Source organism: Nymphalis io, chromosome 25 (assembly GCF_905147045.1).
Source record: "Nymphalis io chromosome 25, ilAglIoxx1.1, whole genome shotgun sequence".
Lineage (NCBI taxonomy): Eukaryota > Metazoa > Arthropoda > Insecta > Lepidoptera > Nymphalidae > Nymphalis > Nymphalis io.
The window spans coordinates 2,257,778-2,274,040 of NC_065912.1; the positions used below are offsets into that span (position 1 = coordinate 2,257,778).

Sequence of the window (16,263 nt, forward strand, 5' to 3'; positions counted from 1 at the left end):
TTTTAGTAATATCCTTAAATATATATATGTATTATTTAATAAATAAAAATAAATATTTCATTATTTGTAGTGATAATCAAAGGTCATCTTGAGTCACTTCATTCGCGTAATTTTATCACATAACTGACGCCGGGTTAGAGCCGTGACGGCTTAGTGACTTGATAATTTGTATGCATCATATTTGCATAATCAAGTATTTCTGTTTGAATGCAATATTTATTGACGAATGCTGACATGGAAAGACGAACGAGTCCTTGATGAGTTTTCGACGCATCCGTTATGATGAACCTTAGAGTTCCCAAAATATGTTAACGACAACGAGGTAGATACATATTTATATATAAATTATATATCTACCTCGTTGGTCTAGTGGTTAGCTTAAAATGTTGCAAGTCTCGAGGTTGCAAGCTTAAGCCCGGATCGGCAGGCCCGGATTTACAAATCCGATCCAGGGTCCCTAGGCACTTAGACATTTGAGGCCTCCTGATACCAAAGCGGATAAAGTAAAATGACCGGATAATAACTAGGCCGGAGCCTCGTAGGCCTAGGCATAAATCCGAGGCTGCTGATTGGAGTAAAACAGTTATTGTTTAATTACTCATAATCTGATGGGACGGCAATCAGACAGGACCAACGGCTTTACGTGCAACGTGCTTTCCAAGGCACGGGAGTGTACACTTCCAACTTCTAGACTCCGAGATGCTACTGAGAATCTTACATTGAAAAACCCAAAAACTTTTTATTTGCCCGACCTGGGGTTTGTTCACCATAATGTCTCCTATGCAGACTCTAGTCAGGAAGACGGCAACACAAACATATATTATTTGTACTAAGATATTCTATGGTTCTATCTTGGGAATATTTTCTTAGCGACCTAATTTATTATTTTTTATATTTAATCTGACTTATTACAAGGTAATGTTTCTAAAAAGAAAAATATTTTATACACTTATAATAATTTATTTACATGATTAATTGTTGGCATAAATATAATCAGTCTAATGTCCTTCATCGATCCACATGGTGAGGGTAGCGGGTTCATAGTTGGGGTCGATAACACGCGTCTTCAGGATTTGCTTGTAAATGAACGCTGATTTTCTTGGAGTTCGCGTCCTAGCCGGGTCTTCGAAGTTGACATGGTATAAACCAAAACGCTCTCTGGAATGTTTGATTAATTTAATGGTGAAATTTGATATTGTATCAAATACATACGCTCTTTATAATGGAAGTTTTCAAGCTTTTGTTGAAATACCATGAGATGCAAAGTAAATTAATCGACACATAAGGTATTTAGTTACTAGAGATTAAAGAGAACAACGTTGTAAAAGTTCACTATCGTTTTCTTATCTGCTTCCACGCCAATCGTTCCGTAACGAATATACTCAATTATTTTGGAAGGTCGTTGGATATCTATGTTTTTGAAATTAGATGGATTCTATTCGATACTCACTTGTATCCTTCCATCCATTCGAAGTTGTCCATCAGACTCCACGCCATGTAGCCTTTCACATCAACACCAGCCTCCATTGCATCTAACAAGGTGTTCAACGCCGTTCTATAGTACAAAACCCTATCATCGTCTATTAATCCACTATCTGGTGTTGTAGACCAACCATTCTCAGTTATATAGAACTTTACATTTCTGTATTTGTTATGGAGATGCGTCAGACTGTTGTATAAACTATTTGGTGATAGCTGAAAGTAGATAAATACAATATTTAATCAAAAATATCCATAAATAATGCTTTATTGCAGAACTACTTACATTAAAATCTTAAACATATACGAATCATCAGATATTCTACAGCAAAACAGCAGTACTTTGTATTATTGTGTTTCAGTTTAAAGGGTGAGTGAGCTAGTGTAATTACAGGCACAAGGGACATAACATCTTAGTTCTCAAGGTTGGTGGCGCATTGGTGATGTTAGCGATAGTTAACTTTTCTTACAATGCCAGTCTATTTGGTGACCACTTATGGGCGTTGGTGAGCACTTGCCATCAGGTGGCCCATATGCTCGTCCGCCTTCCTAACTATAAAAAAAAGAATGAAAATTAAAAATAGTTACTGTACAAATCGTGGCTGCCTGAATGGTGGCAAGAATGCTAGGTGAAAAATGAACCAGCCCTCCTGTCACCAGTAGAGCCAATAAGACGAGTTGTTATATTTTTATTAATTTATAATTAACGTCATTAGAATTGAAGCCGAAAATAAAACGTTCCATAACTTACTTTTAACCAAGTAGAAGCAGATGAGAGCCATTCTGGTGGTACGTAACTGCCAACATCGATGTCAGCAAGCAGTGATGGTGTTATATAATTTCCCTTATTGTCTTCAGCGGATACATAAGCACCAGTGTAATGGTTCACTCCGAAGAAGTCGGAACTTCCTCGAATGTATTTCTTCTCTTCGTCGGATAATTCTGGCATTCGTGACTTTTTGTAGCCCTGCTCAAGGCTTTTCTTTGCGACGACCTCTGATAATTCCTTGGGGAAGCTACCATCTTCAGAAAATATTGGATTTGCGTATAGTCCCCACTTTAAAAAAAAATAAAGGTTTCGTTATTGTAAATATTGTAAATTATTAATATAATATTTAAGACAAACTTACCTCAGCTTGCCTTTTTAATTCAGCTGCGTATTCATCGTCTGCACTATCAGTTAAAGGACCAAACCAGTTTACGCTAATAGTAATACCGCACTCGCCATTTTGAGTGGCCTTAAAGTCATTAACATAGGCTTTATATGCACTTGCATGGGCCAGAAGCAAATATTTGGCACAATAGTAAGTACCTATACCAGTAGCATTCAGGAGAGGAGCTTTAGTAGTCCAACCATAACCTTCGTAACAAATTTCTCTGGGCTCGTTAAACGTGATCCAGTGTTTGACTCTATCGCCAAAATTCTCGTAAGCCACGCGAGCATAATCCTCGAACCATTCAGGGAAGAGTGGATTAATAAAACCTCCCAAATCTTGCAATTTCTGTGGTAAATCCCAATGGTAGAGCGTAACTATCGGCGTGATGTTATATTTAAGCATTTCATTAATGTAATTGTTGTAGAAGGTGACTCCAGCCTCGTTGATCTTGTATGATAAGCCATTTGGCAGAATTCTTGACCAGGACAAAGAGAACCGGTACGCATCCAAGCCCAATTCCCTCATCATCTCGACATCACGTTTATAGTTATTGTAGGAATCAGCAGCGATGTCTCCATTACTATAATCCTTGATGACGTGAGGCTGAGTGTGAGTCATACGATCCCAAATATTTTCACCTTTACCTGTAATACACCATTACAATGATTAATAAACGAACATTTGTTACATAAATTCCTCAAACCCGCACTGCAGCAGTGTGGTCTAATAAGCACCAAACCTTCTCCTCAAAAAATGAGAAGAGGTTTTAGCCCAGCAGTGGGACATTCGTAGCTATTACTTACTTGTAACATCGACTATCAGCTGTTATGAATTTAAGTCCTGTGACTTCAATATCACGCTACAATAATTAATTAATACATCAACGATGTATGATAGGCCTATACATTTTTTTAAAAATACGTAATGCGCGTTAAATACTTTAAAAGTTTTTTTATATCACCGAAAATATAAAAAAACTTTTAAAGTATTTAAGATATATAAAACTGCAAAACTGCTATAACATCATATATATAATCACGTCACCACCGAGTAAGAGCATTAAACACAAGTTGAGCGAATGAAAATATGTGGTGTTTGCGCTGGTTTACACCAAATGCGTTTGCACGATTTACGCTCAATATCAACGTATCCTAGACGTGCTATTTCGGTTGATTTTATGGGCATTTCTCTGAAGTCTCCAATGTAATATTTGGGTCCTAGCACATACTTGCAATCAATGTACGGTACCATTTTTTCTTTAGTAATACTATATTATATTTAGATAAATACCGTCAGCGTTCCATCCCCCCTCAATTTGGTAAGATGCTGTGGCTGTACCAAAGATGAAATCATCCGGGAAACGCCTTTCTTGCTTCTGCTGAGCATTGCAGCCTGCTATTATTAAACTGTAAAAAATTACTATTAATACAGAAATCATAATTCACTATACCCTATACAATTGTAGAAATGATAGTCCAACTTCAAATGTTTGACCCATCTTTTACGTTTTAATGTATGTCGATAATATTACATCACATTAAGTGTACTCTAAATGTTTGGTCAGTTAAAGTCAGAAGTGGATTTACCTTATTACAAGCCAATACATAAAAAAATCTCAATAAACATCGAAAAACGAAAAAAGAAAGACGGATCTTTGGAGATTTGATCAGACAGAAGACGTAAAACGAAGGTCTTATGATTTACTATGACGGATTAAGGGCTTTATCTGGTGTAATCATAACGTTGACAATAATCATAACTTAAAAATTATAATGTCACTTTCATTACATAAGATATTTAAATTTAGAACATACTTAGTTAAGCTATATTATACATACAAAATTAAAAATATTGCGTTCTTAAGACCGCAGGAAATGGTCGCTCGGATCACACAATAAAGGTATAAAAATATATGTTTAAACTATTACGTACTGCTATTATAACATTTTTATTCAGAATGTATATGGCTGTTGGCCCTAGTGGCCTGAACAGCGTCAACGGGCGGAATGGGTGAGTTGAACTCAAGCCGGAGCTATTTAACAAAGGAAGAAAGGAAGATCATTCATAATAAAAATCTCCTGAAATTGATACTCCTTAAATTTTATTTGTTGAAGATCACTAGCTATCTCGATATATCAGACGTGTCACTGACATAAGACATTGTTTTTCAGATATAGTTATCTTGCTATAAATATAATCCATCTACATTTTTCGAAAATTATCAGTAGTTGCTCTATTGTAATTCATTATCACGATAAATATGTCATATTGGTAATAGACCCCCCATGACATGTCAAGGTGCGATTTTTTTTTAATGTTTTGTCGTGTCCACAGATGTGTTTTCCGTGCTTGTGGTGTATCCTTCTCTTGTTGTTCCTGCATGTTTAAATTTCAAGATGGCATAAATATAAAATATTTGGAAAGGTCATATTTTACACAAAAATAATTTGCAAATGACAGTTATAACCATCAATCACTATTCGTGTTCCATATGATGATCAAATATTTTAATTTCGCTTACGAGATTGGTGCCGTGTGGATTTTTTGAATTAACGATCATTCGTCATCTCAATTGATGGAGTAATAGCGAAGTGGATGAAGGGCCGGATGTATAGTGAGGATTTGTCTGGAATCTTAACCACCGGAAACCTTAGCAAATTTCGGTAATTGATAGATTACCTTTTTTATATTTTATAGTTTTAAAAATGACACAAGCGTAATAAAAGACAATTATTGTTTTAAGTATACAAATTTCAATTGAGGAAAATAATTTCAACACTTTATATGCAATTATCTTAAGGTTTTTCCTGGTACTTAACACATATGGAGTCGATATCAATGTCAGGAGGAGTAACGATTAATAAACAACATTGACCTTGAAATAATGTGACGTTATTGGTCGAGAGAAAGAGTTGAGGCGCAGGACCAACGGCTTTACGTGGTTTTCGAGGCACGGGAGTGTACACACTTCCAACTTTTTTTTTTATAATCTGGGTTGGCAAATGACTCTACTCCACCTGATGGTAAGTGGTAGTAGAGTCCAAACGCGACGACGGCTAGTACAGTTGGGAAGAATGTTCTGCACTAGCCGCCCCCGCCTTGCTGGCCCGCAAGATGCTTCTTCACGCCTCGTTTGAAGGAACCCGGGTTGCAACTTCCAGACTCCGGGCTGCTACTGAGAATTTTCTGAGAGAAAAACCCAATAACTTTTTACTGGCCCGACCTGGGAATTGAACCCCGGATCTGCGGCTTTACATCATGGCTAGACCAACGAGGCAGTCAAAATATATAATACAGCAGAACTATTAGCAAATCGCATTGAATATGTAAATCTACTTCACCAGCGATTGGAATATTATGTAGATAACTTATAAATAAGCCTATTTACATACTCATTTATATACAATGATATCATAGTATTGACGTAGTATTTATAAAAAACAAGTCATTTCAGTTTAGTCATGTACAATATTAATTACTTTTTGCCTTTTAAAATGATCAATGAAAATGATACTTTTTTTTAATATAATAAAGCTGAAGCATTTGATTGATTTCAAGACCTACCGGTCCCATTTATTTATGACTATTTATCATCACGCTACGATGCCAGTGGTGTGCGTTAAGCGTGGTTGAACATTTAATGCGGTTGAAATCAAGCGTAGAAACTAGTTTATATTATTGGTCAAGCTCAATTTAAAACATATAAGTCCGAGGCATGTATATTGGGGAAATCCGGTGTGTATTTACGCAGTGGCGGATTTAACAGCAGACTGGATAGGCTATAGGCTTATTCTGTGTGCACTGTCTCTGTCACACACTGTCTCTATGTACACAGGTGCAATCATAAGCCGTGAAAACTCAACAGACTACAGTAAATGTATACAGTAAGTACTAGTTTACATACGTCATTCTTCCATCAACTTAAAAACATGAATTGAAAATTGCTTAATATCATCATAATCATAATATTATTGTGTCATGACACCTTCCAATTATGACTTTAATTATTCGCAAAACAATAAACTAATATCCAGTGAATTGATTTTAGTATAGCTTAACGGTTTATCGACATCCTGACCAATTAATTGTTGTCAGTTCAATTCTATTCCTTGAGTCATTCATATATAACTACTTTAAGGTAAAGCTTTAAACGTTTAATAACAAAAATAGAAATATTTAAATACTTTAAAAACATAATAATTTTTAGATAACTATTATGTTAAATAAAACATATGCAACTATGCACCTACATATTTATACATCAAAAAGGTTCCCATCACATGTTACATAGAAATTTTACATTCAAATTCCATCTCAAAAACGCTCAATGTACTATTAAAAAAACTAATATATTTTTCGCCACAATATAACACATTACGCAAAACTACATACTACGTATAAAAATAAAATAAAACATTTCAATTTGATCGTTTCAATAAAATACCAACATTTAAATAAGGCAGTATAAATTTTATATTACAATTCCCTTTGTCACGATTATTTATACATATTTTATAGATTACAATAAATTAAAATATATAAGAGAATAATTGTATACTTACCCTATATACAATAAGAATCTCATCTTCGATGGAGACTGTGCTAGTGACATATACAAACTTGGCGGTCTTAGTATCAGCTTATATAGCGGCCGTCATGAACGAACCACTCCAGCGTACTAATCTTGTAATCAGATAATTTTCATGACTGACATCCTCGTATAATATACAATAGAGTGTCCATGAAACACAGTAAAGTGAGTCCAATTTCCAAATCAATACTTCAGCACTCTGCAGTTATACCTTCCATCTCTTTAATAAATAATAAAAAAAAAAACAAACGATAGTATATTTTGTCACATATAAGTTACTATACAAGTGCAAAATAATAATTTGATTATGCAAAGGGTCGATCAATGGGGGCATTGACCAATGTTGATGTAGATATCGTTAAAAATATTTTTCAGGTCTGGATAGAGATAATAAATGATTTGGGAACATATTGTTATTTATTTAAGGGCTTTAATTGCGTGCACCGAAACATTAATCAGCAAGCTAAGTCTCAATATTCGAATTTCGTACGAGAACAAACGAATTAAAAAAAAAATTTAATAGAAATAAATCTCGTGAAATAAGTCCCTCGGGGGTCTATTCATTTCACAAAAGTTTTCACCCTAACTTGAAAAATGAACGATTTGTTCTAAAAACTCAGTATGGTTGGTGATCCTAATACAGAATGACGTGAGATTAATTTTCAATTGTTTTTTTTTTGTTGTTCCTTAAACTTTAAATTCGCTCAATCTACATCTTTAACTATGTAAGGCAATTTAAAAGTAAAATGATGGCGGGAATTATACTTCTAAAACGTTTAGATTGTTTATTGACATTATTACTGCAATAAATTTTCTTTAAGTGTATTTTGTTTTTATAGTGTCGGGTTAAGATTACTTCATATAAAATTTAGTATTATTTACTTTTTGTCAGAAAGTACACGTCACAGATATATATATATATACCTACATGTTATGAAAAGACATATGTGCAAAACTTAAGCTTAAAATGTAACAATTTATAATACAAACTTTCAATTGAGGAAAATAATTCCAACACATATATATGCAATAAATAAATAAATAAATAAATAATCCTTTATTCAGACACATTTTTGCTACATTTTACATTACTGAAATTATCACTCTGGTGAAGTGATATCGACAACTTAATCTGTTAGCCACATTTGGCAAAAGCCTCCTCCATTCCTTTCCATTCTATTTTATTTAGTGCGGTCCTGGTCCATGTATTCCCTGCTGTTGCTTTAATTTCATATTCTCACCTTCGAAACGGTCTTCCGCGTTTCCTTTTAGCGTTTCTGGGATACCAGAAAACCAAAGTTTTGTTCCATTTCTCAGTACCTCTTATTATATGACCTGCACAATTCCACATTGAGTTTCCGAATTCTAGTTATTACGTCGTCTACTTTCGTGCGCGGTTCTGTTTTGTATTCTGTCGCTTTTCCTGATATTCAGCATGCTCCTCTCCATCGCTATGTGTCATGTCTTAATTTTTTCATTTTGCGCTTTGGTGAATGCCCAAGTTTGACAGCCATAAGTGAGTACTGCATAATAAGGCAGCACACAGGTATTATATAGCTTCTCCTTAACAAACATTTTAGTTTCTTTATTTTTCATAACTTCTTTTAGTCTCCAATAACTTTTCCATGCGTTACCAATTCTTGTATTTTAAACCATAGTGGTCCCATTTGACTTTGCGAATGACGTTTTCTAAAACGGCAGTAAATAATTTGGAAGATAAGGGTGTCCTTGGCGTACGCCTCTGTTAATTTTTATTTCTTTTCCCTGTTTTTCTAACTTTATTTTAGCTACTGTACTGTTTGCGTATATATTTTTCAAAATTTTTATGTATTTATGTTCAACTCCTTGGTTTTTTAGGCTTAGCCAGATGGTTTCAGTCTTTTGCATAGAATCTTGATCTTTCTTTTTGGGTATCCAGTTTGTTTTATCCTTTAACAGCTTAACTTAAGCTCTCTTGATGCCTTCAGTCTTGATGATATGTTTCTCAAAAACCATACGTCTAAGGCGTTCTCTGTCTTTCTTAATTTGTGTTTTTATTTCTTTACTCACTTTTCTTATTTCTTTCCTGATACTTTTTGTTTTGTTTGTACTATTAATCAATTTCAACCTTTTTTCCAGAAGTTCATTTGTTTTATGAGACAAGTTTTGTTGAGTGTTTAGGTATTGAATAGGTGTTTCCTGCAGAGAGTTAAGTTTTTTTGTAATCGGTGCTGATATGCAATTATCTTAAGGTTTTTGCTGGTACTTTAGACATGAGTAGTCGATATCAATGACAGGAGGAGTAACGATAAATAAACAACATTGACCTTGAAATAATGTGACGTTATTGGTCGAGATCTGAAATAAGCTGTGGTAGGTAATCATTGCGGTTATAAAAAATGGATTCGTGAAAGATTACGTTTTGAATATCGGCGAAGTTGTTATCAGAGCTTTGAAAGTAACATTATTGTAAATATAACTAGTTAAGTCATAGTATTATCGTATACATAAATATATATCTATCAACAACTGTTTAAAATATAATAATGATAATGTTCTCCAGACCGATTTCGGCCACGGCGGCCAATCTCAAGAGAGATTAGCCAACTACGCAGGAGATATTATAGTGCACAAGTGTGTGCGCAAACACAGGTGCACTCTCTATTGCCTAACTCTCATAATCCGATGGGACGGCAATCCGACACGACCGGAAAGAGTTCAGGCGCAAGACCAACGGCTTTACGTTTGATGGCGCATTGGCGATGTGGGCGAGGATAAACATTTCTTACAATGCCAATGTCTATGGGCGTTGGTGATCACTTACCTACTTACATAAGGTAATACTATAAAAAAAACTATCATTACATATTATAAAACAAAGTCTCGCCAACGTGTCTGTCAGTCTGACTGAACACGATAATCACAAAATCTACCGACGATTTTCATACGGTTTTCACCAATGGACAGAGTAATTCAAGAAGAACGAAAATTTACTGAAATATAACTACGTCTACGTAAAAGTTCCGCTGTAAGGTAGTAATTTCATCGTGGTTGCAACATCTCTCGTACTTTGAAATAGAAGACTTACTCTGTTCTCCCTAATTATAAAAATCGGATCTATTGCTTTTAAAACAACAAACACATATGTACGCACACACACACATACCGATGATATGTATACAATATTATATTCCTTACTATTATTTAATATTTCAATTATATTTATTTTTTAATATTTTGTATAATTCGATGAATGATATAATGTATAATTCGTATATTTTAATTTAGTTAATAGTAATTATAACCACTGTACCGTATCCGTGCGACTGGGAGCCTGTAAAACAGTTAAACTAGTATGGATACCAGTTTCTCACAATGCAATATGCACTTTGTTAAATGGTTTTATATTGAGTAATTAACTTACCTGTACTTTTTCCTTTTTGTTGTGAGAAATAAATATCATTCCATTTCACTTAATTTAACCGTACAAAGCTGGGACGGGTAACCAGTTATTGAAAGTAGTCACACGTCTTATAATATAACTTAACCCCGAGCATGAGTTTCTTGAAACTTTTTGGAAGCGGTTAAAAATGTGGACAGCCAGTCCATATGAACGTTTTCTCCTCACTTAAGATAATTTTTGAGCTTACTTTTCTCACATTGCTCAAATGTTGGATATGTACACATGTGACAGAATATATTCTGACACATGGGCGTTTTAACCTCGCGATGATTTCCTTCCTGCAAATTCAGCACATGAAAATTCAGTTGTGCATGCCCGGCTTAAATCCTCGTTTTCATCAACAGGTCCTATCTACTGGGTCATTGGATATTTCTAATATTTTCTACTTTTAGATATTTTTTTACTATTACAAAGTATACTTGATTGAACTATGTTGCATTGCATCACGAATGTTCTTGAAAATACTTTTCAGATAATATAAGAATTTTGTTACAGTAAGCGAAATAAGTATCTTCAAAAAAAAGTATCTTAAAATCACTTCATTACAGCCTCCTGGGACTCTCGCTAGTGCGTATGGCAGTACGAGGCCACCCGGCTGGCATCCTCCTCAAGGCCGTCTGATATAGCACTCGTGAGCCCCCCACCCCCATCACGCGTCAACAGCCAGCAAGCTCTTTGCGTATCCCAGCCCAAACTCAATCCGCACAAAGTTCGACCAACAGTTTATTTATATAATATTAAACAATTTATTTTTAATAAAATATTTGAAGAATATAAGAAAACATTTTGAGTGAAGTAAATATATAAAAACAATTGTATATCTTGTTTGTGTATATTTGTATAGACTTATGTAATATTATGCGTTTAATAAATCCATAATATGACAATGACATATTTAGATACTTTCCATCAATCTTATCACATACTTGAAATATATAATCTATTTGTTTTATAACAAAAAAAAACATAGTTTTCATTGAACATCAAATGACCACTTGACGAATGGTTTTTTTAAAAAAAACATGTTAAGAGATTACGTTAAAAAAAGAAATTAACTAAAAACTTCTTGCTTTAATAGCCCATTTATTGGGAAAAGTTGCACTGAGATCACGCTACGACCTATAATTGGTCGGAGCAATAATAACGTTTAACGGGGGAGAAGCCACGAGCAGCTTAAGTTATATTATAAAACAGACTTAGTAGAGATCATAATATATTGGTACTTGGTTTATTGTCCAATATTTCCAAATCTGGCATACTTGTAACTTTGATTTTCTAAAAACTTCTTCTCAGTGTTATTCAAGCTCCCTTAAAATAACGTATTTCGCTTTTTTGCAGTAAAACTTCAATTATTGCTTCGGTATTTTGGAAGTTTTTAGTCTCAGTGACGAAATATAAATTATATAAAAAGGGGAGCGAATAAAACATTATGATATGAATTTGATAAGCCCCAATTTTCAATCTGAAGGTACCAGGGCACGAGGGTCCACAATATTAAATCTAGAAATAAGTCTTGAGGCATCCCTACATATAAAGTAAAAAATACATTACAAGTTCGCTTGAAACTAATTAAAACTAAACAAAACTCGAAACTTATTTATTCATAATTTATTTATTTTTTAATTACTTACGTTAAGTTTAACTTTTTTATAATTATTAATAAATACGATACTAACTGATCTTCAAATATTCAAAATATTTTAAATAAAAAACAATAAAATTAACGTTTAAATCTTAATGAAAATATATAACCAATCCTCCAGACCCGCTAATTTTTATATCAATCGGCACAGATAATAAATAGCATATGAAGAAATCGTGATATTCGCGACAAATAAGGCAGAAATCTTTGTTTTGTAATATTAAGGAGATTTTACCTATGAACTATACATAATAGCAGCGTTTTACCTGAAATAAAACGCTTATTAATTTACTTACCTTATTCGAAGCTTTATTAAATGAGATAGGCACTTGGTTTCCCGCTTGTCATTTTGACTTATTTTCTTCCTTTTACCTCTCCTTCCTTTTTACGTCACTTCCACATGGCAGTATCGGCGGTCTTTGGGATATCGCCGATTATGACACTCATTGCGTTTTATTAAGCACCAGGCAGCGATTAATCGCAAGCTTCGAATAAGGTAAGTAAATTAATAAGCGTTTTATTTCAGGTAAAACGCTGCTATTAATTTGACTGTCCTTTATTCGAAGCTTTATTAAAGGAGACATGTTTATTATCGCCTGGTGGAAGTGATATACGCCAATGTGATGGTTTAAAGAATCAAACAAAAAATATATATTTGTTCTAATATTAAAATGTAAGTGTATTAATTAGATAATGCATATATTAAATTTCAGAAAAGAAATAATGTAAGAAAAAGTAATTTAATTATTATAAAAAAAATATATTAAAATCAATATCATATAATATAAAAGAGACAATTATGTTGTCGTTTAAAATTCATATTTGCGAAAATATTTATTTATACAATAAAATCAGTTTTAAATTAATGATCATTACCACGTCTGTAATCACAACAAATAATATAATCTTATGTATTAAAGAAAAATACAAAATCAAATAACAGGCTCAAAAAATTGTGTATCAGATACTTTATTATGAATCGGCTTAATTAATCTCATATAATACTTTGTAAAAGTATTTTGTGAACGCCAATTTCCTCTAGCCAGAATTTCGTCAAGCGATCGATTATTAAGCCAATTTTTAGAGGCAACAGCAGATCTAATACTACCGGGAGCAGCTAATATACCAGCATCCACCAACAAAGACTTGATCCAACCAGCCATTAATGTTCGCGATGCAGCTCTAGGCTCTCCTCTTATGTTAATGAAAAGGTTTAATGATTTAGCTAAGCTTCTTCGACCTTTAAGAAGAGACTACGTCAATTTAATCCAATGAACGGGATCTACTTTCTCCTTTTCATTATTAGCTAAAAACTTCCAACCTGACTGCCTGTAGTCAATGGAGTCAGTTTTTGAACCAAATGCTGGCCAAAATATTACAGAGTCATCTTCGAAAATGCAGCTATCGGAATCAACCTTAAGCAGGGTCAATTCATGGATTCTTCTTCCCGAACAAAGCAATAGAAGTGCAGCTGTATGCCTTTGCACTTGGAATACAATATTTCTATCTATACTATAGCTCTCCAAATGAGAGACAAAATCGTAAATATCCCAAACTGAGTCCGTTACATGCCTAATAGGATTACGTAAAGCTATTGATTTCAAAATGTGTTTTATTAGTACATGGGAGCCAAGCTGACCAGACAAATCTGGATCGCACAAGGTAGAAATCACTGATTTTTGCAACAATACAGAACTATACGATAATTTGTAAACTAAATGGAGGTCTGATAAAAACCTAAAATCGCTAGCTCTTGGTCTAGATTGATTTATTTTGTGTGATACACACCACGAAATCCATCTTTTCCATGCAATACTGTAAACTTTACGGGTTGACGGGCGCCAGGATTCTTGTAGCAGTTCTAATTGGTTAGTATTCCATCCTTTCAATGTCCTAGACCACCCCCACATTTCCAGACCTCTAGAGTCATTTCGAATACCTTTGGGGGAGGCAATCCCGTGGTCATGTCTACGAGAAATTCGTTCAGGCGATGAATTGTGAATGGGCTCGCTAGTGCACGCGCCTTGATATCCGGACGCCAAAATACTCGGTTCCATCGTGGAACTACAATAAGATAGACTCCATGAGCCCGGTTGAGATGACAAAGTACCTTGGAGATCAGAAATGGTGGTGGAAAAACCCAAGCTAGGCTGAACGTCCAAGATCGGGAGAACGCGTCGTGAAACAATGCTTGTTCGTCGTTTTGATCCAACGATACATAATTCGTCACCACATGAGCTCGACTTGAGGCGAACAGGTCTATAAATGGAATTCCCCATTTGGCAAAAATCTTGTTCGTGCAATCCCGTGTCAGGTGCCACTCGGGACTCGCTCGAAGCCTCGACATTTGGCCGGTATGACTGTTGCAGATTCCGGGAATGTGAAACACTTTCACTTGTATTTGATGAAAATCTAAAGGAAACATCTGAAAGGTAAACAGGTCATCTCCAGGAGTTCGTTGTGATAATAGAGACGCAAAAATCGTCTGTAGCTGCAAGATATGGGTATATGGAAGTAGGCCTGCGACAGGTCTATTTTGTACAGTCAATCTTTTGGCTGCAGAAAATCTGGTATACGCTGAACGTTTATCAGCTTGAAATGGTGAGCTAAGACATACCGGTTTAATGCTTTCAAACTGAATATTGGACGGTACGAGCCATCGTTTTTGGGGACCAGTAACATCGAAGAAAGGAAACTTGGAGAAGTTACTGCCCGTTTTAATACAGCCTGTTCTTTCATTTTGTTGATAATTATTGTCATATTGGTAGACTCTGCCACATGTAATTTTGTTTCGAAGACACTGGGATATATGAGAGGTGGTTTTCGGCTGAAGGGTATGTGATACCCTGTTATTATTTTTAGAATGAAAGCTGGAGCTCCTAAGCTTTTCCACTGATCCTGATACCCAAACGGCCCGCTTTGAATCGACCGTCCTTTATTCTCTCTATTTTGAGGGGACGGTGGCAAGATTCGTTTTCGTCCAGCGTTATTTTGAACGAGCTGTTTCGATTTCTGGTGAAAGGAATTTCCCTTAAAGTTACTTTAAAAATAACGATTATTCGGTGCGGCCGAATTTTATTGAGGCATATGGCCTGGATAATAACCACTTTGCGGCGGTGGGTTATATATGAGAGTAAAAAGTATGTGGGTAATTGCGGTTATACACACTTGAAAAGCCCATGTGAGGGCTTATTTCGTGGAATGAGCCCCTGCGAGGGGCCGTATGACTTTTTTATTTCTGCCTGCGAGGCAGAAGTCATATTTGCTTTCTGGGCGGGCCAAAACCATTTCTTTACACCACCAACTCGTTCTAAAATTGCAGTAAACTTTTCTTGATTAAAAAGGTTGGTGACGGTTGCACTTTGCGGAGATTAGATTGCATTTATTTCGTCATTAACTTCAAGGTCAGTAAAACCCGGCGAGAAATTGCACATTTTCTGAGCTTCCGCATATCTGACATCAGACCAGTTATTTTTATCTAAATGTTGATGGTCACTAAGCATTTGTAAAAAGGCAACCGACGCTTTAGGAATCGACGGTTCTTTTAATTTTGTTTCAAACGAAAGGGTAAAATCGTAATCACACGATTTTTCAGATTTGTCATCAAGAACCTCTTCCTATAAACGGTTACTTTCACTTGCCATAAGTGACATGACATCATCGTTATTAAAATTTGTACTTACATGACATTGTTCTTCCTGGCTTGCAACCTTTCCGCGAAGCCAACGGACTTCTTCAGCCAGTTTTTTGTTCATACGTGCCAACCGTTTGCCGCTCTTTTTCTTTTTACGATGTTTACGCCTTGGAGCACTCGATAACGAGCTACTGCTACTCGATGAACTACTACTCGAACCTGAACTCGGCGACTCTTCTCGCCGTTTATTTGGCGTGGATGAGGGACCAGGCGCTTCAGAGAGCACGATATTATCCAAACTAAACATAAAAAACTTTA

At 35.0% G+C, this 16,263-nt stretch overlaps 1 protein-coding gene across 1 annotated transcript; it reads right to left on the minus strand.

Moving 5' to 3' along the window:
- Positions 1-945: 945 nt before the first annotated feature.
- LOC126778160 (myrosinase 1-like) lies at positions 946-7,338 on the minus strand. The gene is made up of 6 exons (XM_050501600.1): positions 7,199-7,338; positions 3,927-4,042; positions 2,610-3,280; positions 2,231-2,536; positions 1,451-1,695; positions 946-1,158 (listed from the first exon to the last, which is right to left on the minus strand). The coding sequence occupies exons 1-6, from the start codon at positions 7,246-7,248 to the stop codon at positions 999-1,001; spliced, it is 1,548 nt and encodes a 515-aa protein (XP_050357557.1). The 5' UTR covers positions 7,249-7,338; the 3' UTR covers positions 946-998.
- Positions 7,339-16,263: the final 8,925 nt, after the last annotated feature.

Excerpts from the sequence above, each read along its gene's own strand:
- LOC126778160 (XM_050501600.1), bottom strand. The coding sequence starts at position 7,248 with ATGTCACTAGCACAGTCTCCATCGAAGATGAGATTCTTATTGTATATA. Across the intron at positions 3,281-3,926 it reads GGGGGGATGGAACGCTGACG|GTAAAGGTGAAAATATTTGG; the intron begins GTATTTATCTAA and ends GGTGTATTACAG. Across the intron at positions 1,696-2,230 it reads CTGCTTCTACTTGGTTAAAA|CTATCACCAAATAGTTTATA; the intron begins GTAAGTTATGGA and ends ATCTACTTTCAG.